This window comes from Pygocentrus nattereri, chromosome 12 (assembly GCF_015220715.1).
Source record: "Pygocentrus nattereri isolate fPygNat1 chromosome 12, fPygNat1.pri, whole genome shotgun sequence".
Lineage (NCBI taxonomy): Eukaryota > Metazoa > Chordata > Actinopteri > Characiformes > Serrasalmidae > Pygocentrus > Pygocentrus nattereri.
In genome coordinates, this window is record NC_051222.1 from 3,290,655 (window position 1) to 3,315,675 (window position 25,021).

Sequence of the window (25,021 nt, forward strand, 5' to 3'; positions counted from 1 at the left end):
CCAACAGACACACACTAACACAGGCAAGACAGACACAGACACGCATACTCTCTGTCGCGCGCGAACACACACTCACACTCATTTTCTCGCGCGTGAACACGCAGTCACTCTCATTCTCTCTCGCGCGCGAACACACTCATTTTCTCGCGCGCGCGAACACACACTCACTCTCATTCTCTCGCGCGCGAACACACATTCTACCTCTCTCTCTCTCTCTCTCTCCCTCTCTCCCTCTCTCTCTCTCTCTCTCTCTCTCTAATGTCTCTTCCTGTGTGCAGATTCCTGTGACTTCACTCTGGATCCAAACACAGCGAACAGGTCTCTCTCTCTGTCTGACGGGAACAGGAAGGTGGAGCGTGTGAGATTTCACTCGTATCCTGATCATCCAGAGAGATTTGATGTGTGGCCTCAGGTTCTGTGTAGAGAGAGTCTGACTGGACGCTGTTACTGGGAGGCTGAGTGTAGCGCGACGGTTGAAATTGCAGTAACATATAAATCAATCAGGAGGAAAGGAGACAGTGCGGACTGTGTGTTTGGATGGAATGAAAAGTCCTGGATTCTGATCTGCTCTGATGACAGTTACTCTGTCTGTCACAATAATAACAAGACTGAACTCTCTGCTCGACCGTCCAGTGAGAGAGTAGGAGTGTATGTGGACTGTCCGGCCGGCTCTCTGTCCTTCTACAGCGTCTCTGATGATCAAACACTGACGCACCTTCACACGTTCAGCACCACATTCACTGAACCGCTCTGCACTGGGTTTACAGTCTGGATCAGCGGCTCCTCAGTGTGTTTAAAATAAAATCTCCTCCTGAGTGAAACACAAACCATAAAAATATCAGGTTTGTGTGGTTTTATGTGTAAAACAGTGTAAAGATTCATTTTTACATCATTTTTATCTTCATTCTTTATAATGAAACCGTCTGTATTTGTTTCTGTGCCTTTAAGACTGATATATGTAAATGAGCTGTGTTCTGATTGGCTGTGCTGTGCCTCATTTATAAAGCAGTTCATTCTGTGTTTCTCTGGTTTGGAGATTCAGATGGAGACGATGTTCAGAACCAGTGGAAGATCTACAATAAAGAACTGATTAAACTCCCAGAATTATGATCATTTAATAAAATAAAGTGCTGATAAAGTCGCGTCTGATTTATTTACAGCTGCACAGACGAAACCGACTGAGCTGAAAGTGAAACTACACACCTTTCAGGGTAAACAGAGGCTAGCAGGTTAGCATAGAGCTAACACGCTATTTCACAGCTAGCAGGTTATCATAGAGCTAACACATTATTTCACAGCTAGCAGGTTAGCATAGAGCTAACATGCTATTTCACCTCTAGCAGTTTAGCATAGAGCTAACAAGCTACTTAACAGCTAGCAGGTTAGCATAGAGCTAACACATTATTTCACAGCTATCAGGTTAGCATAGAGCTAACACATTATTTCACAGCTAGTAGGTTAGCATAGAGCTAGCACACTATTTCACAGCTAGCAGGTTAGCATAGAGCCAACACGCTATTTCACAGCTAGCAGGTTAGCATAGAGCTAACACGCTATTTCACAGCTAGCAGGTTATCATAGAGCTAACACATTATTTCACAGCTAGCAGGTTAGCATAGAGCTAACATGCTATTTCACCTCTAGCAGTTTAGCATAGAGCTAACAAGCTACTTAACAGCTAGTAGGTTAGCATAGAGCTAGCACGCTATTTCACAGCTAGCAGGTTAGCATAGAGCCAACACGCTATTTCACAGCTAGCAGGTTAGCATAGAGCCAACACGCTATTTCACAGCTAGCAGGTTAGCATAGAGCTAACACGCTATTTCACAGCTAGCAGGTTAGCATAGAGCTAGCACACTATTTCACAGCTAGCAGGTTAGCATAGAGCCAACACGCAATTTCACAGCTAGCAGGTTAGCATAGAGCTAACACGCTATTTCACAGCTAGCAGGTTATCATAGAGCTAACACATTATTTCACAGCTAGCAGGTTAGCATAGAGCTAACATGCTATTTCACCTCTAGCAGTTTAGCATAGAGCTAACAAGCTACTTAACAGCTAGCAGGTTAGCATAGAGCTAGCACGCTATTTCACAGCTAGCAGGTTAGCATAGAGCCAACACGCTATTTCACAGCTAGCAGGTTAGCATAGAGCCAACACGCTATTTCACAGCTAGCAGGTTAGCATAGAGCTAACACGCTATTTCACAGCTAGCAGGTTAGCATAGAGCTAACACACTATTTAACACAGGTCTTGACATCACGCCAGAGACGTTCAATCCCAGGAACATGTAAAATGGTTTTAATCAGAATCGAGTCAATGCCGACACATCCGAGGAATTTACGGACAATATGATGAACAAAGAGTATTAGCATGTGGAAAGAAACCGCCCTGGTATCTGGTAGTTCTGAGGGGTAGAGGCCATCTAGGCCCAGTATATAGACACAGTATCTACAGGGCCATGAGAAGAATTTGCCCCTTCAATTTCTATTTTTCATATTTGTCACACGTCAGTGTTTCACATCTTCATAGTACTTTTGATATTAGACAAAACACAAAATACTGTTTTTAAATGATTTCATTTATTGAAGGAAGAGTGCTGGAGTGGCCGGCCTAACAACATTTCTCCAAGAGCACATTGACAACTCCTCCAGAAGATCACAAAAGAACCCAGACAAAAACATTTAAAGAGCTGCAGGCCTCACTCAGCTCAGTTAAGGTCAATGAACACGATTCCACAATAAGAGAGACAGGGTGAACATGGCATTGTTGGGACAGTAGCAAGGCGCAAACCACTGCTGACCAAAAAAAGAGCACATGTGACAAACATCTAGGTGACCCCCAAGACTTTTGGGACAATATTCTGTGGACTAATGAGTCAAAGGTGGCGCTTTTGTGAGACATGGGTCCCATTACATCTGGCGTAAAGCTAACATTGCATTCCACCACAAGAACTTCATACCAACAGTCAAACGTGGTGGTAGTGATCTGTTATCATCAGTTTATATGTTTGATATATCAAACACCGGAGGTGGTTGCTGACTTTCCTCTCTAAGGTCTGAACTGCAGAGATTGGGACGGCGTAGACGAGGAGGGGCCACAGGATCCTGGGAAGGATGCCATGCTGGTAGACCCAGGCTTTGAACTTTCTAGGTAGACGGGACTTGTCCACGGATTTCAGCCAGCCATCCAACTCAGCGCAGGTTGACTGGACAGATTTAAGTTGCATGTTTTGGATTTGTGGTATGCAGCTGGGAACTTAATTATTTGGGAGTTATTATTCAAATGTACCACTCCACAGAACACATTGTCTAAAAGCACCCTGGTCTCTGAAAGGCAAGATGACTGAGATTATGTCAGGACAAAACTCTTTAAGGGCTCTTTGTATGGAGGACAAAAAATAACATGAGTATAAATAAATAAATGTATAAATAAATGAATAAATGATATTTTTTTTGTCATGAAAAGGGCACACTAAAAATATGTTTTTTATGTATTTATACATTTCCACATATCAACGTTTATTTGGGCTTTTTCTATATTTCTACATTTATTTATTTATTTATTTATGTATTTTAATGTATATTTTTTATATTTCTACATTTATGTATTTATTTATTTCCACATTTCTACATTTATTTATTTATTTATTTATTTCCACATTTCTACATTTATTTATTTCCACATTTCTACATTTATTTATTTATGTATTTCTTCACCCGTATGTTAATTTAGTGGGCGGTCCCAACCTCATTCTAATGCCTTGGCCTACAGCAGCTCTTCTCTAGCGTGTTGCTAGCGTTGCGCTTAACTAGCTAGCGACACGCACATTTGAAAACTGTTCCCGCGCTTTTTAAACTGTTACTGATGCGATGTCTTTACGAACAATTGCAAATGATTTAAGATCATTGGCGAATGACTTTGAGAACCACGCGCCAAATGACTACCTCCTCTTTCGTTTAGAAAGAGTTGTGGACGTTTTAGCTCAGATTATTCTTGATACTGATGTGGACTTTGACGGAGGTGTGTTAGACAGTCTCCAAGAAGTCGCCCACCAACTTTACCTTCTCTCAGAGACGGAGGAGACGAACGTTGGACGTCCGTCCTACATTTTACCTGCGAATGTAATCGAGGACCATCTCCTTTTGGACTACACCGTGGGAGATGTAACGCAGTTGTTCGGAGTGTCGGGAGAACAATTCGCCGGAGGATGGTGCAGCACGGGATGAGGTCATTTAAACTCTGTCTGTCTAGTATGTCTGCATATTTTCTTTATCTTAATTCTTGGTGGACATGTCCCTATATTTGTGTTCAGACATTTCTCAAGTGACCGTACCTGCTGCTTTAGTTCACAGTCTAGTTCTGAAGCAGCTGTGATGATTCTTCTTTCAGACAGTTTGATACTTGTTAGTGTTCTGCTCATGAATATACATTGGGATATTTTACAAATGTAAAAAATCTTAGATTTATAACCTAAATGTTTTGCTTTGTTTGGAACATTGAAATCTGTAGCAGAAGCGGTCTGTTGTTCCCTCTGCTCCTCCTCCTGAGAATTAAGGATGGAGACTGGTGTCTTGTATGTTGTGTGGATTTTTACATCTTTAGTAGAATACTTTTGAGCATTAATATTTGTAGTAGTATACTTTTGAGTATTAATGTTTGTAGTAGCATACTTTTAACTATTAATATCAGAAGGCATTAACTCGCGCTTAGCATTAAAGAGTTATGACATTCTGATGGCAGGGTAGGCTACAACAGGCAGTTTGTGAGAAACATGCAGAGATGTACGCAACAGGAAACTGGCCAAGGCCATAAACTGAAGTAGGTCTGCGCTTAACCGGTAAAACGTGAGGTTTTCGTTAGAACGTGAGGTTTTCACATCCATATATGGTAAACCATATGTCCATTGCACCCACTAAACAGGAACATGTACACATTTGGGTTTAGCTTATACGCACACACATATTCAGCTTCAGGGTATAAAAGGAGTCAGAACACATTGGGAGGTCAGAGCTTACTTGGGAGATACATGATGCATGTTCTCTGTTTGTAACCTCTCCAGAATTCTGTAATAAAACCGTTTGTTTCACTTCAGTCTGATCTACTCGTCTCATTTGTTTTGCATCAACGAACACGCAGGACTGGTTTCGTCCACAGTTGTCATGCCCTTTGAGGCAAATTTGTGGTTTGTGATATTGGGCCATCAAACTAACTTGACCTCTGAGACCTTGTTTGTTTAAAGTTAGATTATACCTCATACATCCACTCTTGAGAACTTCATATAGGGTAACCTGTTAGATTTATGTCATTTCTAGAGGACACAGCAGCTGGGTTGATACTATGGGGATTAAGAGGCCACAGATTTGGAGTCACCATAAATAATTGCAGTTACTCTAGTGCCGGGGTGTCATACTGGATCCAGAAAGGGCCGGTGTAGGTGCAGGTTTTCATTCCAGCCAAGCAGAAGCCACACCTGATTCCACCTGGTTAATTAGTTGATCCTGGCTTTAAACAGACTATCAGGTACAGCTTCTGCTTGGTTTTAACACTGGACCCTCTTAAATGTGAAATTCAACAGTAATCTTAAAGTGCTGACTTTGAGTTTTAATTTTAGGTTGTTTACATGAGCAACAGAGGAACAGTGTAGAAAGGGGCTAATTAAGACTAATACAAAGACAGTGTTGACCCAGTATGGATTTAAATGTCTGAATATAAAAACACTTTTGAGGTGAAAGTCGAGGTTAAAGGAGTCATTTAAAGATTGTTGAGGTTAAGGAAATCATCACTTCAACCTCAACCATTGTTATTCCCTGTGTAATAAAAGAAAATATAATGTGAATTTATTCACTGAAACACGACCGTGTCGAGAGAACAAAGCGCTGTTTTTATAAACAGGTCGGTTTTTTTGGGTGTGGTTGAATCCTTCCAGAACTTTCTGTTTTCTCAGTGCCCCGAGTGGATGCTAGGGGGCGCGCCGAGCCCGTATTTGAGAGCCAAGCCGCCGAACCTGGAGCTGGACCATCCGCCCTTCTGCTGGACCCCCGCACTGGGTTCTTTCTCTGTCCGCTCACCCGCTGACCGGCAGGACTGACTCTTCACATTCAAGTGAGTGGATCTTGACCAAAGAGCCGCTGAGGAGCAGAATTTCTATTTATTTTAAACTGATGATTATCGACTCGCGGTAATTTGATACGTGTCTTTGTTTTCTTGTTGATTTTCTACTGATTATCTTGATTACTGCTGTTAGTGATAATTGTTGGTTTTGTGGTTGAATTTAGTTTTTTTTAGGTTATTTTGGGTTAAATAACTGAGAAGGTGATTTTAAATCTAAAGAGAAACTTTAACAGAAGAAATGAGTATTAATTACTGTTTTCTAAATAAAACTAAACCATAACCCAGTGGTAGTACTTACCTTAACCAGAGGAACCGGAATCTATGAGAGCCTAGAAGGAAAAGAAAGAGGGCAAAATTAGTTGTTAAAATAGCCGTAAACAGGTTATAATAATCAATACTCGCCTGAGGGCTGTGATTAGCTCAGCCTGAAATAAATATTACTGGTTAATAGCATTGATTAATAATATTGAATAACTAGGGTGACCAGATTCCAATTTACCAGATGTGGAACAAACTATGTTTGTGTGGGACAATGTGGGACACTAATGCATCGAGATAAAATAGTGTGTAATAGGGTAAAATAACTTTAAATTAAACATCTCTATTCTGCCCCTTTAGCACATAAAACTGCAAATAATAATGTGTTTATATATATATATATATATATATATATATATATATATATATATATATATATATATATATATATATAAATAAATGAAAGAAACAGAACAGACAGTTCTTTAATGTGCTTTAAAAGGATACGGCTTTCCAGTTTTCTCGAACAACAGAGAGCAACAACAACTCCAGCACAACCCAAACACCACATTAGTCCTTTTTTCTAGTAGAACAAATTGACCATGTACTGGATAATGCAGCATAGGCTGTTTAGCTGGGTTTAGCTGGGTTTTAGCAGGAACGTATGCAGACACTGGGAAGTCTCCTTTTGAGCTACACATGTTTTGTGAGTCTCGCATTGTCTGTCTTTTCACATCGTATTCACCTCCGTGTGAAATGGAAAAATGACTCAAACAAACTTCACAAAAAACTTTACAAGAGTCCCCTCGCACTGGTTTCACCCAGGGGTGAATAGCTTCCCAGTCTCTGTTATAGCTGCATTTTCGTTTTTTAGATCGAGTCGTGTTTACCTCCCTGTCCTCCACGGCTCGTGCTGCATGTCGGTGCTGTTCTGACCTGATTTGCATTGGTTTGTGTTGGTGGGCGCGTTCAGCCCGCCCTTCGCCTGCATTCAGCCCGCCCCGCCCCCTGATGACAGCCCTCACTGCTTTTCCCACACACACAGCCATTTGATAAAAAAAACACGCATTTCAAAACTGGAGTCTGACAGGCTATAACAATGCGGGACAACGTCTCAATTTGCGGGACACGTGAAAAGTAATGAAATTGCGGGACTGTCCCGCACAAAGCGGGACATCTGGTCACCCTATGAGTAACACAAACACTAACAGAAAGAAAGAGTAGTACTTACCTCTGATTCTCAATACCTTCATACCTGGAAGGTTGACCAACACTGTTTATTCCTTGGGGGAACTTTTTTTGTGTGAACTTTTATTTATTGTATTCTGTCAAAGTTGAGAGATCTGTGTTTTACATAACTTTCAATACAGTTCCTGACTTGCCTCATATCTGGTCTCGACTTGTTCAAGTCTCTCGCTTCACGGGCGAACCTAACTGGTCCGTTGGTTATCTTTACTCTGTGTTCGGTTTAGCCACAACAGACGTATTACATACCAGTGCTACACCTGCTGGAGTGGATGAAACACGTTTATTAGCAGTAACTCCAGAATCTGAGACAGTGTCGGGAATTAGACATTAATATTTAAACTGGTGACAGAAGAGAAGCGCTCAGATTGGACGGAGCGGCTGGTGGTCTGGAAGAGAGGAGAGAGAGAGGCAGAAAGGAGGCGGAGTCAGTGCATGCACAGAACTCACTCACACACACACACACTCACACACACACACACACACACACACACACACATAACCCCGCCCACGGAGAAACTCAGAGAAGTCACTCTCACATAACCCCACCCACGGAGAAACTCAGAGAAGTCACTCTCACATAACCCCGCCCACAGAGAAACTCAGAGAAGTCACTCTCACATAACCCCGCCCACAGAGAAACTCAGAGAAGTCACTCACACATAACCCCGCCCACAGAGAAACTCAGAGAAGTCACTCTCACATAACCCCGCCCACAGAGAAACTCAGAGAAGTCACTCACACATAACCCCGCCCACAGAGAAACTCAGAGAAGTCACTCTCATATAACCCCGCCCACAGAGAAACTCAGAGAAGTCACTCACACATAACCCCGCCCACAGAGAAACTCAGAGAAGTCACTCTCACGCATAACCCCGCCCACAGAGAAACTCAGAGAAGTCCTCTCACATAACCCCGCCCCCGGAGAAACTCGGAGAAGTCACTCTCACACAACCCCACCCACAGAGAAACTCAGAGAAGTCCTCTCACACAACCCCGCCCACGGAGAAACTCAGAGAAGTCCTCTCACACAACCCCGCCCACAGAGAAACTCAGAGAAGTCCTCTCACACAACCCCACCCACGGAGAAACTCAGAGAAGTCCTCTCACACAACCCCGCCCACAGAGAAACTCAGAGAAGTCCTCTCACACAACCCCGCCCCCGGAGAAACTCAGAGAAGTCCTCTCACATAACCACGCCCCCGGAGAAACTCGGAGAAGTCACTCTCACACAACCCCACCCACAGAGAAACTCAGAGAAGTCCTCTCACACAACCCCGCCCACGGAGAAACTCAGAGAAGTCCTCTCACACAACCCCACCCACAGAGAAACTCAGAGAAGTCCTCTCACACAACCCCGCCCCCGGAGAAACTCAGAGAAGTCCTCTCACATAACCACGCCCCCGGAGAAACTCGGAGAAGTCACTCTCACACAACCCCACCCACAGAGAAACTCAGAGAAGTCCTCTCACACAACCCCGCCCACGGAGAAACTCAGAGAAGTCCTCTCACACAACCCCACCCACAGAGAAACTCAGAGAAGTCCTCTCACACAACCCCACCCACGGAGAAACTCAGAGAAGTCCTCTCACACAACCCCGCCCACAGAGAAACTCAGAGAAGTCCTCTCACACAACCCCGCCCACAGAGAAACTCAGAGAAGTCACTCACACATAACCACGCCCCCGGAGAAACTCGGAGAAGTCACTCTCACATAACCCCACCCTGTCCTTGAAGTGCTTGTGTGTGTGTTTGTGTGTGTGAGAATGTGTGTGTGTGTGAGTGAAAGTGTGAGTGTGTGTGTAATCTCATGCTCTCATGCCCACCCTTGCTCTCTCTTTCTTTGCTGCAACTTTATTTCCTGTGAAGACAACAATACTCATGCATTGATAATTAAAAATTTTTTAAATCTTCCTTTTTCATTTTTTTCTTTTACTTTTTCATATCAGTCCCAATTTTAGAGTCAAATTCTTCATTAACATCTGCGGCAAGATGGCGGCGCGCAGAAGCGCAGCGGCTTCTCACGCTACGAGCGTACACCCTGTTTTGAGCTGTTTTTACGTCGGTTCTGAACCCAACTTCACACGCCCCACGCGTGTGAGTTATAGCAGAATCGAACTTTTGAGGATTAAGGACAGTTTGGCCAGAAAAACAGCAAAAAGAGACAATAATATCAGAGCTACGCTGGGCAGGCTGAAGCTCCTACGAGTGCCGGCGTGGGGGAGCAGAGCGCCACAGACAAAGAGCAGGAGGAGGCGGTGCAGCAGACGGCAGAAGAGGGGGAAACGCGCGGGCGTGCTAGCTAGGCTAAAGGCTAATGCTAACCGACCCCCAATTCCGTCGCTTTTCCTGTCTAACGTCCGCTCTCTGGATAACAAGCTGGACCTGCTGTGGCTGAGGATGAATGTTTCTGAGGAGATGAGGAACTGTGCTGTGATTTGTCTCACGGAAACCTGGCTGAACCACACCATGCCGGACTCAGCCTTCCAGCTCGCCGGCCGGCAGCTCTTCCGAGCGGACCGCAACCGGCTATCCAGGAAAGCCCGGGGGGGCGGCTTGTGCGTCTACATAAACAAAGGTTGGTGCACAAACTGCGTGTTGGTAAACAGCCACTGCTCCGAGGCGACAGAACAGCTGACTGTGAAGTGTCAGCCTCACTATCTGCGTCGTGTGTATTCGGCGGTGTTTTTGATTGCTGTTTACATAGCACCGGATGCTAATGCTAACAACGCGCTGAAGGAGCTTTATGACAACATCAGCTCGCTTCAGAACAAGCATCCGGAGGCGTTCTACGTGGTAGCGGGGGATTTTAACCACATAGAACTGAAGAACACCCTGCCGAGGTTTTACCAACACGTCAACATCCCAACGCGAGGTAATAACACGCTGGACCGTGTTTACACCAACGTGAGGGATGCGTACAGAGCCTTCCCCCGCCCCCACCTCGGGCTCTCCGACCACATCTCAATCATGCTGGCCCCTGCATACCACCCACCACTGCGTCGCTTCAAACCCACACAGAAGACCATCACTGTGTGGCCCAGTGACGGCGACGCTGTGCTGCAGGACTGCTTCGGCTGCACAGACTGGCAGGTCTTCAGGGAGGCTGCTGAGTGTGAGGGGGAGCTGGACCTGGAGGAGTACACATCTGCTGTTCTCGGGTACATCAGCAAGTGCACGGAGGATGTCACTACCACCAAGACTGTGACTTGCTACCCGAACCAGAAGCCCTGGCTGAACGCAGAGGTGCGTTCTCTGCTGAAAGCCAGGGATGCTGCCTTCAGGTCTGGGGACTCAGGTGAACTCAGGAGGGCTAGAAGAGAGCTGACTGTTGGAGTCAAGAGGGCAAAAGCAGCATATGCTCTGAAAATCCAGGGACACTTTTCCTCCCAGGATCCACAGAGTATGTGGAGGGGCATCAAGTGCATCACGGACTACAAATCCAACGTTGCACAAAGCTCCAAAGACCCATCCCTGCCTGAGGCTCTCAACAAGTTCTACGCCCGCTTTGAGAATCCTGACACCCCCCCCCAGCACCAAACTCACACACTCACCAGGAGAGGAGCCCCTCAGCGTGACACCAGCAAAAGTAAGGAGGACGCTGAGGAGGATCAACCCCCGGAAAGCTGCTGGCCCGGACAACATCCCCGGAAGGGTGCTAAGAGACTGCGCCGACCAGCTCTCGGACGTCCTGGCAGACATCTTTAACGCCTCCCTCATCCAGGCAGCAGTCCCCTCTTGCATGAAGACTGCCACCATCATCCCGGTCCCCAAGAGCTCTGCAGTGACGGGTCTAAATGACTACCGGCCAGTGGCCCTCACGCCGATAGTAACAAAGTGCTTTGAAAGACTGGTTCAGACCCACATCAAAGCCACCATCAACGTCACTGTGGATCCACACCAGTATGCGTACAGGAGGAATCGATCCACAGAGGATGCCATCTCCTCTGTGGTCCACACTGCCCTCACCCACCTGGAGCAGAAGGATTCCTATGTTCGTATGCTCTTTGTGGACTTCACATCTGCTTTCAATACCATGATTCCTCAGACCCTGATAACAAAACTCTCCTCACTTGGACTGAGCTCTTCCATGTGCAACTGGGTCATAGACTTCCTGACCAACAGGCCGCAGTCTGTGAGGATCCACAACATCTCCTCCCCCACCATAACCCTTAGCACTGGCTCCCCTCCGGGCTGTGTGTTGAGCCCCCTCCTGTTTACACTGCTTACATATGACTGCTCACCTATCCATCCAGGCTGTCATATTGTGAAGTTGCGGACGACACAGCAGTGGTTGGATGCATCACAAACAGAGATGAGTCCAACTACAGGCAGGAGGTGGAACACCTGGAGGGTTGGTGCAGAGAAAACAACCTCTGCATCAACGTAAAGAAGACGAAGGAGATGATTGTGGACTTCAGAAGGGGCCATCATGACCACCTCCCTCTGCACATTGGAGGTTCTGAGGTGGAAGTGGTCGACAGCTACAGGTACTTGGGTGTGCACCTGAGCAGTAACCTCACCTGGAGCAACAACACTTCCACTCTGGTCAGGAAGGCACATCAGCGGCTCTACTTCCTCAGGAGGCTGAGACGAGCTGGACTCGGGAGGGCAGTCCTCACCTCCTTCTACAGATGTGTGGTGGAGAGCGTCGTGTGCTCCAGCATCAATGTGTGGCATGGAAGCTGCTCTGCTGCAGATAGGAAAGCACTGCAGAGGGTGGTGAAGGCTGCACAGAGGATTGCTGGAGTCAGCCTCCCCAGCACCACAGACATTTACACCTCCAGATGCAGGAAAAGGGCTACCTGCATCAGGAAGGATCCCACCCACCCAGCACATGCACTTTTTGTCCCGCTCCCCTCAGGCAGGAGGCTGCGGAGCATCAAGTGCAAAACAACCAGACTCAGAAACAGCTTCATACCAGAAGCTGTAAGGCTCCTAAATTCCAACTGAACACACTGCACTGACACTTACAAGAACATGTACTGTTACAGGCACTGTCACTTTAAACCGCACTGAGACACTTATCTAGACACTTTATCCACTGCTCTAAGTCAATATCATGCTGCTATAGCAAACTTGCACTCTGGACTTCATATTGCTGCTAACTGCCTACTCTCCTACTCTCCCTCTCTTGTGTACTTTCTATTTATTTATCTATTTTAATAACAGCTCTTGGGTGTAAACTGGACCATGAGATCTTAATTTCGTTCCACCTCATGTACCATGTGATGCGAATGACAATAAAATCTCCTTGAATCCTTGAATCCTTCACACACAGTCAATTTTTTAAAATTATTTTCTTTCCAAGGGAAATCTTTGAAGTAATCCTCTTTGAAACAGCTCATCTCTTGAACTTCTAACAGATGTGGCATTGTTTTTTTTTTAATTTTTTTGAATTTAGTTGAATTAGGCCATAAAATCTTATGCAAGGAGTCAGTTTCTTATAATTTAATGTGGCGGAGAGCGCAGAACTAACACTATACAGCACATTTCTCCTGCCTTAAGCGCAGAACTAACACTATACAACACATTTCTCCTGCCTTAAGCGCAGAACTAACACTATACAACACATTTCTCCTGCCTTAAGCGCAGAACTAACACTATACAGCACATTTCTCCTGCCTTAAACGCAGAACTAACACTATAGAGCACATTTCTCCTGCCTTAAGCGCAGAACTAACACTATACAGCACATTTCTCCTGCCTTAAGCGCAGAACTAACACTATACAACACATTTCTCCTGCCTTAAGCGCAGAACTAACACTATGCAGCACATTTCTCCTGCCTTAAGCGCAGAACTAACACTATACAGCACATTTCTCCTGCCTTAAGCGCAGAACTAACACTATGCAGCACATTTCTCCTGCCTTAAGCGCAGAACTAACACTATACAACACATTTCTCCTGCCTTAAGCGCAGAACTAACACTATGCAGCACATTTCTCCTGCCTTAAGCGCAGAACTAACACTATACAGCACATTTCTCCTGCCTTAAGCGCAGAACTAACACTATACAACACATTTCTCCTGCCTTAAGCGCAGAACTAACACTATACAACACATTTCTCCTGCCTTAAGCGCAGAACTAACACTATAGAGCACATTTCTCCTGCCTTAAGCGCAGAACTAACACTATACAACACATTTCTCCTACCTTAAGCGCAGAACTAACACTATACAGCACATTTCTCCTGCCTTAAGCGCAGAACTAACACTATACAGCACATTTCTCCTGCCTTAAGCGCAGAACTAACACTATACAGCACATTTCTCCAGCCTTAAGCGCAGAACTAACACTATGCAGCACATTTCTCCAGCCTTAAGCGCAGAACTAACACTATAGAGCATATTTCTCCTGCCTTAAGCGCAGAACTAACACTATACAGCACATTTCTCCTGCCTTAAGCGCAGAACTAACACTATGCAGCACATTTCTCCAGCCTTAAGCGCAGAACTAACACTATAGAGCATATTTCTCCTGCCTTAAGCGCAGAACTAACACTATACAGCACATTTCTCCAGCCTTAAGCGCAGAACTAACACTATACAACACATTTCTCCTGCCTTAAGTGCAGAACTAACACTATACAACACACTTCTCTAGCCTTAAGCGCAGAACTAACACTATACAGCACATTTCTCCAGCCTTAAGCGCAGAACTAACACTATGCAGCACATTTCTCCAGCCTTAAGCGCAGAACTAACACTATAGAGCATATTTCTCCTGCCTTAAGCGCAGAACTAACACTATACAGCACATTTCTCCAGCCTTAAGCGCAGAACTAACACTATACAACACATTTCTCCTGCCTTAAGCGCAGAACTAACACTATAGAGCACATTTCTCCTGCCTTAAGCGCAGAACTAACACTATACAGCACATTTCTCCTGCCTTAAGCGCAGAACTAACACTATACAACACATTTCTCCTGCCTTAAGCGCAGAACTAACACTATACAGCACATTTCTCCTGCCTTAAGCGCAGAACTAACACTATACAACACATTTCTCCTGCCTTAAGCGCAGAACTAACACTGTACAGCACATTTCTCCAGCCTTAAGCGCAGAACTAACACTATACAGCACATTTCTCCTGCCTTAAGCGCAGAACTAACACTATACAACACATTTCTCCTGCCTTAAGCGCAGAACTAACACTATACAACACATTTCTCCTGCCTTAAGCGCAGAACTAACACTATACAGCACATTTCTCCAGCCTTAAGCGCAGAACTAACACTATACAGCACATTTCTCCTGCCTTAAGCGCAGAACTAACACTATACAGCACATTTCTCCTACCTTAAGCGCAGAACTAACACTATACAGCACATTTCTCCTGCCTTAAGCGCAGAACTAACACTATACAGCACATTTCTCCTGCCTTAAGCGCAGAACTAACACTATACAACACATTTATCCTGCCTTAAGCGCAGAACTAACACTATACAGCACATTTCTCCAGCCTTAAGCGCAGAACTAACACTATACAGCACATTTCTCCAGCCTTAAGCGCAGAACTAACACTATACAACACATTTCTCCAGCCTTAAGCGCAGAACTAACACTATACAGCACATTTCTCCAGCCTTAAGCGCAGAACTAACACTATACAACACATTTCTCCTGCCTTAAGCGCAGAACTAACACTATGCAGCACATTTCTCCAGCCTTAAGCGCAGAACTAACACTATAGAGCATATTTCTCCTGCCTTAAGCGCAGAACTAACACTATACAGCACATTTCTCCAGCCTTAAGCGCAGAACTAACACTATAGAGCACATTTCTCCTGCCTTAAGCGCAGAACTAACACTATACAGCACATTTCTCCAGCCTTAAGCGCAGAACTAACACTATACAGCACATTTCTCCAGCCTTAAGCGCAGAACTAACACTATACAACACATTTCTCCTGCCTTAAGCGCAGAACTAACACTATACAACACATTTCTCCTGCCTTAAGCGCAGAACTAACACTATGCAGCACATTTCTCCAGCCTTAAGCGCAGAACTAACACTATAGAGCATATTTCTCCTGCCTTAAGCGCAGAACTAACACTATACAGCACATTTCTCCAGCCTTAAGCGCAGAACTAACACTATACAGCACATTTCTCCAGCCTTAAGCGCAGAACTAACACTATACAGCACATTTCTCCAGCCTTAAGCGCAGAACTAACACTATACAACACATTTCTCCTGCCTTAAGCGCAGAACTAACACTATGCAGCACATTTCTCCAGCCTTAAGCGCAGAACTAACACTATAGAGCATATTTCTCCTGCCTTAAGCGCAGAACTAACACTATACAGCACATTTCTCCAGCCTTAAGCGCAGAACTAACACTATAGAGCACATTTCTCCTGCCTTAAGCGCAGAACTAACACTATACAGCACATTTCTCCAGCCTTAAGCGCAGAACTAACACTATAGAGCACATTTCTCCTGCCTTAAGCGCAGAACTAACACTATACAGCACATTTCTCCTGCCTTAAGCGCAGAACTAACACTATACAGCACATTTCTCCTGCCTTAAGCGCAGAACTAACACTATACAACACATTTCTCCTGCCTTAAGTGCAGAACTAACACTATACAACACACTTCTCTAGCCTTAAGCGCAGAACTAACACTATACAGCACATTTCTCCTGCCTTAAGCGCAGAACTAACACTATAGAGCACATTTCTCCTGCCTTAAGCGCAGAACTAACACTATACAGCACATTTCTCCTGCCTTAAGCGCAGAACTAACACTATACAGCACATTTCTCCTGCCTTAAGCGCAGAACTAACACTATACAACACATTTCTCCTGCCTTAAGCACAGAACTACGCTGGTTCTCTGTGGTTACAGCGAGACATCTACCACAGTTCTGGTAGATCTATGAAATTTATTTCAGCACTGTTATTTATTCAGTTCGCTTTCGGTCTGTGCCCATCCTGAAGGGCAGGTTCATCTGTACCGGAAAGTGGTTCCGGCGTCTGATTGGCTATTTAAAATTTATGAGCTGACAATGTGGGACGTTATTGGCTGGAGTCAGGCACTGCCGTTAGCCCCGCCCTGCTTGTTGTTGACGCACTGAAGATGAAACCGAAAGAAACTTTAGTCTGAGGCGAAATTCAGATGATCAGCGATTTGGATTCACTCGGTGAGTTCATGACTATCAGGAATGATGAATATCTCTGTGTAGCTCGAAGCAGGATCACGTTCGAACGTGTTTCACAGATACTAAACCGTTCTTTCAGCTGAGCTCACAGGACCAGACCTCAAGAAGATGTTCCAAAATGGCCGGAAGCTCGTAGAGACGAGGACAGCGAGCGTTAGAGCGCCAGGAATGTGTTTACTGTAATACACGTTAAAAATACTGTAAACTGGACGTAAATAGGCTCACGTATACTCGTATTTAAGGGCTATAATTAGGTAATTAGTTGGAATTCAGAGCGCATTACTGTTTATGACGTCGATAAAACACTGATACATTACATGTTTGGCCAGCAGAGGCTCCCCATGTTGCTCTGCTCATTTTCACTGTCATTAAAAAAATAAGAATGTATGTTAACGAGAATATGAGTAAACATTCTTCATTTTCTATTTAGCTTTTCATTTACATACACACTTTTAGAGGATTGTCACAACAGAGGTTTCATATTGAAGATCATGCTGTTGGTTAGTGACCACTAGTTCGCCTAAGAATGGTTTGACAGCCTATGCATATTTTTACAAATAGACCGTTCATGGGGCAGCATCTTCATTCCAGCTGTGCGTGAAGGAAGGGGAACACCTACACCTGATGGAGTTTCATGGCACCAGCAGTGGAGGGGGACCCCATCTCTTAAAGTAAGTAACTTTACTACACCACCTCACGTGAAGAACGAGGAAACGGGAGTTCCCCTCTTGAGTCTAAGTCCTTCTCTATGTCTTCCTCAAGATCGTAGGTGCCTTTTCCATGCTAGTCTGAAGCGATTTGTGGCAGCATTATACAAACAAAAAATAATACTTTTTGTGACGGGTTACAAAATAATCATGAATGAACTGTTTTCAGGATCGGGAAAGAGTTATTAGCAGAACCCTGCTCTATAAAGAGGCAATGGTTCATGACACAGCCTACCAGCTTCAGCAGTGGAGGAGGAACCTCTGGCTCATGGTACGTCGCTGCAAGCAATGAACAACAGTTTTGAGAAGGAGTCATCTACAGTGTATTCCTGAACATGTGGCCCATGTTGGAAGTCCCATTGTGAAGTGTGGATTTTTTCACTGTTTAACATGATTGAAGCCCACAGATCAGTTTCTCTAGAGTCCAGTGTTCTATGAAAAAACTTTCTTTTAGACAATATTGTACCTCATTCCTCAACAACAGAGTTCAAATGTTTTATTCAGACTATATCCACACGTTATGAACTGTTCTAAGAGTGAAGGATAAAGTATTCCTGAGTATTTTATTCCTATTTGACGTTGGCAGGAGAGAAACCCAGAAAGCAGGTTCTCCAGAGCCCAGCTGTTTGTCTGTGAAGAGTGACCAGTCCATGGGGATGCCTTTTAATTTCAGGAGAGGAAATGTTCCCACTGACCTAAAGTGAGTGAATCATTAAATACTCAGTGATTCTTTTACCATAATTTAGCTTCTCAGTTAATTTAACATGTACAGGTCGGGACTGCTTGTTTAGCCAGAAAAGGTTTATCCCAAACCCCAAATGTGAAAAATGAATGATTTTACACATTTTAATAAGTCTCATGCTCTTTGACTGAAAATATTGTCTAATAAATGTTTTCAGAAGACTGAGATCCAGATCAGACCCTCCAGAGATCAGCTGTTTGTCTGTTAAGAGTGACCAGTCCATGGGGATGCCTTTTAATTTCAGTAGAAGAAATGTTCCCACTGTCCTAAAGTGAGTGAATCATTAAATACTCAGAGATTCTTTTACCAAAATTTAGCTTCTCAGTTAATTTAATGTATACAGGTCAGTACTGCTTGTTTAACCAGAAAGGGTTTAACCAAAGGGGTTAAAGGGTTAAGGGATTCCGTTAAGGTGTTTTTTAGTTTACAAGAGGATGAAGATATTCAGTGTTCCATAGCTCCACACATTCTTTGACGCTCAATGTGAAAAGCGGTGCTAATCACATTTTAAAAAGTTTTCAGGCTCCTTGATTCAATATGTTCTCTTAGTAGGATGTTCTCAGACTGCAGGAATCCAGAGCAGAATCTCTTGAGTTCAGCTGTGTGTGCAGAAAGAGCAACAGCTCAATGTTTAACCCTCCTCGCTTCAGCACAGAAGGGCTTAGGATTGACCCAAGATAAGGCACAAGCGCAGTGTGCCAGATTCATAAAACGTGTGTTTTCCAATTTTGTATTTTTATGATTACTTGAGACTTCGTGTTCATGTTGATTTTACTCCAAGTGTTTAACTTTAAATCCCATTGTTTCAATTTACAATGGATTTTATGAAGAATTCGATTTCAACATGTGACGTTATTATTTTTCTTAGTGAAAATTTTTCCACTGGAAGTTCTGAGATAAAAAAAAAAATAGAAAATAGGAGCTAAACTGATGTGTCACAGTAATTAGAATTTCCACATGGTAATTTCATGTTTAACTGTAGTCAAAGTACCACATCAGAGACTTGGTAGATCTTTAATATGCTTGACCACATCTACATGTTGATTTGCCTAGGACATGTGTGAAACTGCTGTGTTAAAAATAGATGTGCTAATAACCACCACCATGACTTAATGGCCCAATCCCATTTCACCCCTTGCCTCTTACCCTTCAGCTTTGTGCGTTCACACCTAGGTGTAGGGTGTCCCGATACCGGTAAGACAGAGCTCAAGAAGCTAAAGAAACCTGCAAATGTAAAATTTTCACTGTTAAAAAATTACACTAACCACTGCATTATCATAGTTTAATATCGTTTCAGTGTATAATGGTCATTTCTTTCATACCAAGCTTTAGAGGTCGCTAGTAATATGCTGATGTATTGGTAGCTAGCTATTTTTTTCCTGTTTCACCTTAAATGGTGCAGCAACTGGGCATAAAAACTGTTGTACCATTTAAGGTGGAACATGAAAACTTAAACAAGAAGCTATAGAGCAGTGATGCTCTTTTTATTTGAGGGTTGTTCCATTCCATAGGGAAAGATTTCAACCACTACCCCTTGTAACCCAGTTCCAAGGGCCAAGGTGACACTCAAAAACAAGGGGTAGGGGTAAGAAAAAAATGGAATTGGGCCTATGAATACACCACAGATTTTGCCTTGCATAGTGCTGTTACCACCCAGTTTTATAAATCTGCCCCAGTGTGCTGTATTCCTGAAAGTTGCATAAAAAAGCTTTTATCAAAGTGTACCACTGCCAGTACTTCCTTTACATGTCATTGCACGGCTTCCACAACTGATAAACGTTATAGTGTTAAAATGAAAGAAAAAAAAAGTATGAAGTAAATATTTTCCTATTAAAGAGAGTAAAATAATGTGATGGTGTAGCATAAAAAAGCATATTTAAATGCTGTATTATTGCTGAGCATGAGATGCTTCTGCATTAGCTGTGTTTTGTATTGTTTATTTTGTGGGCAGTCAGCAATATAAAACAAAAGCACAGTATAATGTGTCTTTAGATAGAACATGGAAGAGTTGCCATATTTGCTCTTATCAGTGTGTACAACTTTGAGAAATAAAGGCCAATGTAACCGCCATAAAACTGAATGACCATGCACAGTGTGTAGAGTTAAAGAAAGAAAGCATTCTGCGCGTCATGAAAAACAGTGGTGGCCCTCAGAGAAACACACTCTGTTTGCTTATGTGTGTCCGATGCATTTGTCAGTGAAGAACTCAGCACAGCTAACGTTGTGTTTGTTTTTTTCTTTTAAGCATCGCTTATATCTCACTCTCCTTCAATCTGTATCTCTTAGCTGGAGAATAGATCATCTGCTTCGTGAACGTGAACAGCTAATCAGTACTTGCAAAAGGTGAGACACCAACACACAGAAAGATGTACCACATAAGATTTAAAGAGAATTGCAGCCGATAAAAGGGAGACTATTCTGTGTATCATGAGTGGTGAGACACTTGGAAAACAAACATAGGGCCGTAGTCAGAGTTGGTGACTTAATTCTGCAGCTTAAGTTCAAACGTTAGATCAGTAGATGTGCAGAAAATGTATTCTTCTTCACACTCATGATGCGTGGTTGCTTTTCTCTTCATTGCATGTGCACTTCATGCCACTTTGTACTTTTAAGTATGAGAAAAAATGTGTCCAACCAAAAATGTTGTCCAAGTTGGTTGCTCCAAGTGCAACAATCACTCTGTCAGGTCCAAGGCTTGATGGTTTTCAGATAACCTCCACAAGGTTTCCTTTTACCCAGTTCTGCAAAGATTACAGTAGACAGTTGTAGTTCCACTATCCTAGGCTGTTCACCCATGTCTTGTAGGATTGTTTGGAGATGAGTATAAATAAGTCCTCAAATTTTTCACTCTCCAAACTCTGTGATGTCCACAAAGAGAAGAAACACAACACAATCATATCACAGGTCTCATAAAGATGCAAGAAAAACAAATAAATATTTTTCTTGGTAGAAGCTGGGCAGTTTGGTAAAAAAATAAGATCATGACACTTCAAGAAGTTTTCACCTGATAACACGTGATAAGTTACAATTATTTTTTCTGACATCTGGTAGACTGAAACAGATGGGTAGCAGCACATTTAAAAAAATACCAAACTATGAATACGATAATTTGTATTGAACAGTTTACATGTTGCACTCCACTAAATTAAATTAACCTGCAGTGATTATGGTAATGGTAAATATCATGAAATAATGCAGCCCTGTTTCTAGGTGTAAGGTAAATTACTGTGGGGTGCTGGAGAGCACATGGACAGATCAGACCAGACATTAGTTTGGTGTGACTGAAGCCCTAAATTAGGTCGTAGTTATTCATAGTTCAAAGGAATTCACATTAAAAAAATCACATTAATATGTTTGCATGTTATGCATGAAACTAGTGTACAACCTGTAAACATGCAGTTTATGCGGCATGCTCACAGAAGAAACCAAACAGTGTACTTACTGTTAGCCCCCTTCCTCCATGTTTTTCAGTGGTCAGGACCCCCATGGACCCTCACAGAGCAGGTACTATTTGGGTGGTGGGTCATTCTCAGCACTGCAGTGACACTGACGTGGTGGTGTGTTAGTGTGTGTGGTGCTGATGTGAGTGGATCAGACACAGCAGTGCTGCTGAAGTTTTTAATCACCTTAGTGTCGCTGCTGGACTGAGAATAGCCCACCAACCAAAAATATCCAGCCAACAGTGTCCTGTGGGCAGCGTCCTGTGACCACTGATGAAGGACTAGAGGATGACCAACACAAACTGTGCAGCAGCAGATGAGCTGTCGTCTCTGACTTTACATCTACAAGGTGGACAGACGAGGTAGGAGTGTCTAATGGAGTGGACAGTGAGTGGACACAGTGTTAAACTCCAGCATATAGGATACAGAGCAGGTGTACTTAACGAAGTTACCAATTATTTGTTTAATGTATTATATTCACATATAAGTGGGTCTTTTCTTTTTTAGACTGGAACATGCAGGAAACATCAGGATGAAACCAGGACCAAGAAAATGTAAGTTTACTGTGTTCAGTCTCATAAAGAAAGTTCTGAGATAACAGATACATTATAAAAATAGTGCTGAATAAAATCAACAGGATTAATACTACTCTAAAGGCTCATGTTCAACGGTTTAGTCAGATGTCAAAAAATCAAACACATGTATGACTGACAATATTTTGCTTGACAAACACGTTTATTTGACTCAAACCTTTTGACAAATGTCAGAAGGATCAGATTGAGGTACTGCATCCCTGAAAGCAGCTTAGACTGAGTTTCCTAAAAATTAGAACTGTTTTATTGTTTTGTTTAACTCCAGTCTATACATAACTTATTTGAATACCCAGTTAACTCCACTAAAGTGTTTAATAATGTTTTCCAGTGGATCTATAGCACACAGTAAAGCACAGACAATTGTGTGTTACTTGCTTATTCATAAAACAGAACATTTTTTAATAAGGTGATCCTTTATCTTAGGTTACAGAGCACATTTGTGACAGATGATCAGTAATCTGAACCAGAAAACATTTTAAAGTAACCCTCCCGACCCCGCAAATGATGTCACAATTCATTTCTCTGGTCATGTGTGTCTGTATATGGCACAGAGGAGATTCAGAGCTGTTGTTTACTTATAGGTTGTGATTACTAAATGACTCTTTAGCCTAAGTATAAAAAAATGCCACATACATGGCATATAAATCAGTAAATGATAGGCAGACTGAAATCGCATGGGAGGTGGTGTTGATCTAAAACAGGAGTTGGGGGGAAAGACGTAAGTAAAACGCGAGTGAGCTACACAGAAAGGAAGATTAACATTAAGCGAATTTAAGTGAGTGTTTCTGTTTTAAACACTTAAGCATGACAACATTTTTTGTTTCTAGTCAAACACAGTTTGTTTTTGTTTTCATTCCACAGATTTTTTTTTAATGTGTTACACAACTAGTGTAGTCCAAGTTTACTTTATCAAGCTAAAAAAAAATCATTATATACATTATTAAGTTTTCTAAACTTTCTTCTTGGGTGCAGATTCCTGTGAGCTCACTTTGGACCCAAACACGGTGCACACACGTCTCTCACTGTACGAGCTGAACAGAAAGGTGGTGGGTGTGACGGAGCAGCAGTCGTATCCTGAGAGATTTGATTGCCACCCACAGGTTCTGTGTAGAGAGAGACTGACTGAACGCTGTTACTGGGAGGCCGAGTGGAGCGGACCTGTTGTTATTGCTTTGACATATAAATCAATCACCAGGAAAGAAAACAGTAAAGAATATGCATTTGGATGGAATGAAAAGTCCTGGACCCTGTATTGCTCCGATATTGGTTACTTTGTCCGGCATAATAATAAGAAAACTGATATCCCTCCTCCCTTCAGCTCTAAGAGAGTAGGAGTGTATGTGGACTGTCCGGCCAGCACTCTGTCTTTCTACTGTGTCCACCCTGAGACACACACACTGACACACCTACACACATTCAGCACCACATTCACTGAACCGCTCTGTGCAGGATTTGGAGTTTGGGTTTCAGACTCCTCAGTGCGTCTGTGTGTGAAATAGAAGATCCTGTCCCCTAAAGGAAGACCTGAATCTTTGACTATTGAACATTATTTAGGATAATTCTCTGTCTGATATGCTTACCATTTCATGAAGATGTGATGCTATAGCCATCTGTGACCAGGAGAACAAACATGCACAGTTGTTCTTGCTCTCTTTGGGTGGGTGGTGAAGTGGTGGGGGTTGCTATCTTAATTAGACAATAGGCTTTCATACACAATGATCTGCACTAAACATATTATGATCAAATTATTGGTTTACCTATAAACGCACCCTGAGACTGAACAGACATTTGGCCTGTATGTTTTTCAGATGTTTGGATAAGTTAGATGGCACATCATAGCAAGCCATTATAGCAAGTTTGTGAAGGCATGTTGGCTCTCACCTTCCATCTTTCCCTCTGTAGATATGTAGACCTCAGGCGACACACTGAATGATGCAGGACTGTACCTGGAATGCAGATTTGGATGTTACCAAAACCTTCTGTGCATTACAATGGTAGCAGGGAGGCTGCAGTGTCTGGGTGTGTCAATCTCCACACCCTGCTGTTTATCTTCATTTTTCTGCATCATGCTTCTAAATGTCTTTTGGCTTGGTAATGATTTTAAATTGTAATTATATCCAGGCTGGATATTGAGTGAAAAAGATGCAACAAAGGAAACTCTAAATGACATGCATTGCTGCTGTTCTCTCAATTTTCAACTGTTGCTTGGTTTGTAGCTAATCTTTTACAAATATACAGTAAAAGATTTATGCACTGTCAGGTTATGTTCTGTCATTTACATTTATATGAATAAACAAGGTTCCCAACCTAAAGAACTTTGTCTCCTTTTATAGTAATACTAATATGCATTTATGGGGGAAATGCTCTCTGATGAACAATGTTCATTTACTGTAAGCCTACATAAAGAGCACTATTGGAGTAAGCACCTACCTGGGGTAAGAAGTCTCCACAGGTAAGTCTTGCATCACAGTTTCACAGAATGTATAATTTGTATTTCAAATCATGTGTACACTGCATTAAAAAGCGTCATCTTAGAAGAGCACTGAAGTCTTTCTCTGTTATCAATTATCAGGAGTTTACAAACAAGTTTGTCCACATATGATTTTGACCCTGTTCCTATTTCTCTTCCTAAGATGGTTTTTGATTGTGTTCAAAAGGATGTTTTAACTAGTGTAAATTGTTCTCTGTCAACAGGTGCTTTCCAGATGCTTGTAAAACTGCCTTGGTAAGGCCTCTACTAAAGAAAAT

At 43.0% G+C, this 25,021-nt stretch overlaps 2 protein-coding genes across 4 annotated transcripts in view; both read left to right on the forward strand.

Moving 5' to 3' along the window:
• LOC108410791 (NACHT, LRR and PYD domains-containing protein 12-like) overlaps window positions 1-1,138 on the forward strand; it is a 44,241-nt gene extending 43,103 nt beyond the window's left edge. For 2 of the 3 annotated variants that reach the window (XM_017682055.2, XM_037543674.1), the window contains one exon: window positions 279-1,138. In XM_017682055.2, the coding sequence (XP_017537544.1) occupies window positions 279-802 (524 nt within the window). In that variant the 3' untranslated portion in view covers window positions 803-1,138. The remainder of the gene's footprint in view (window positions 1-278) is intronic. The other variant, XM_037543673.1, reaches the window with a different exon arrangement.
• An 11,376-nt stretch (window positions 1,139-12,514) lies between these two features.
• On the forward strand, window positions 12,515-24,569 carry LOC108410795 (stonustoxin subunit beta-like). The gene is made up of 8 exons (XM_037543677.1): window positions 12,515-12,546; window positions 17,353-17,462; window positions 17,668-17,769; window positions 18,085-18,198; window positions 18,398-18,511; window positions 20,527-20,583; window positions 22,188-22,234; window positions 23,246-24,569. Exons 2-8 carry the CDS (start codon window positions 17,416-17,418, stop codon window positions 23,770-23,772), a joined length of 1,008 nt encoding a protein of 335 aa, XP_037399574.1. The 5' UTR covers window positions 12,515-12,546; window positions 17,353-17,415; the 3' UTR covers window positions 23,773-24,569.
• The last annotated feature ends 452 nt before the right edge of the window (window positions 24,570-25,021 follow it).

Coding starts and splice junctions, on each gene's coding strand:
- LOC108410795 (XM_037543677.1), top strand. CDS start 17,416: ATGGAGTTTCATGGCACCAGCAGTGGAGGGGGACCCCATCTCTTAAA. Junction 18,199..18,397: donor AATGTTCCCACTGACCTAAA/GTGAGTGAATCA, acceptor AAATGTTTTCAG/AAGACTGAGATCCAGATCAG. Junction 18,512..20,526: donor AATGTTCCCACTGTCCTAAA/GTGAGTGAATCA, acceptor TGTATCTCTTAG/CTGGAGAATAGATCATCTGC.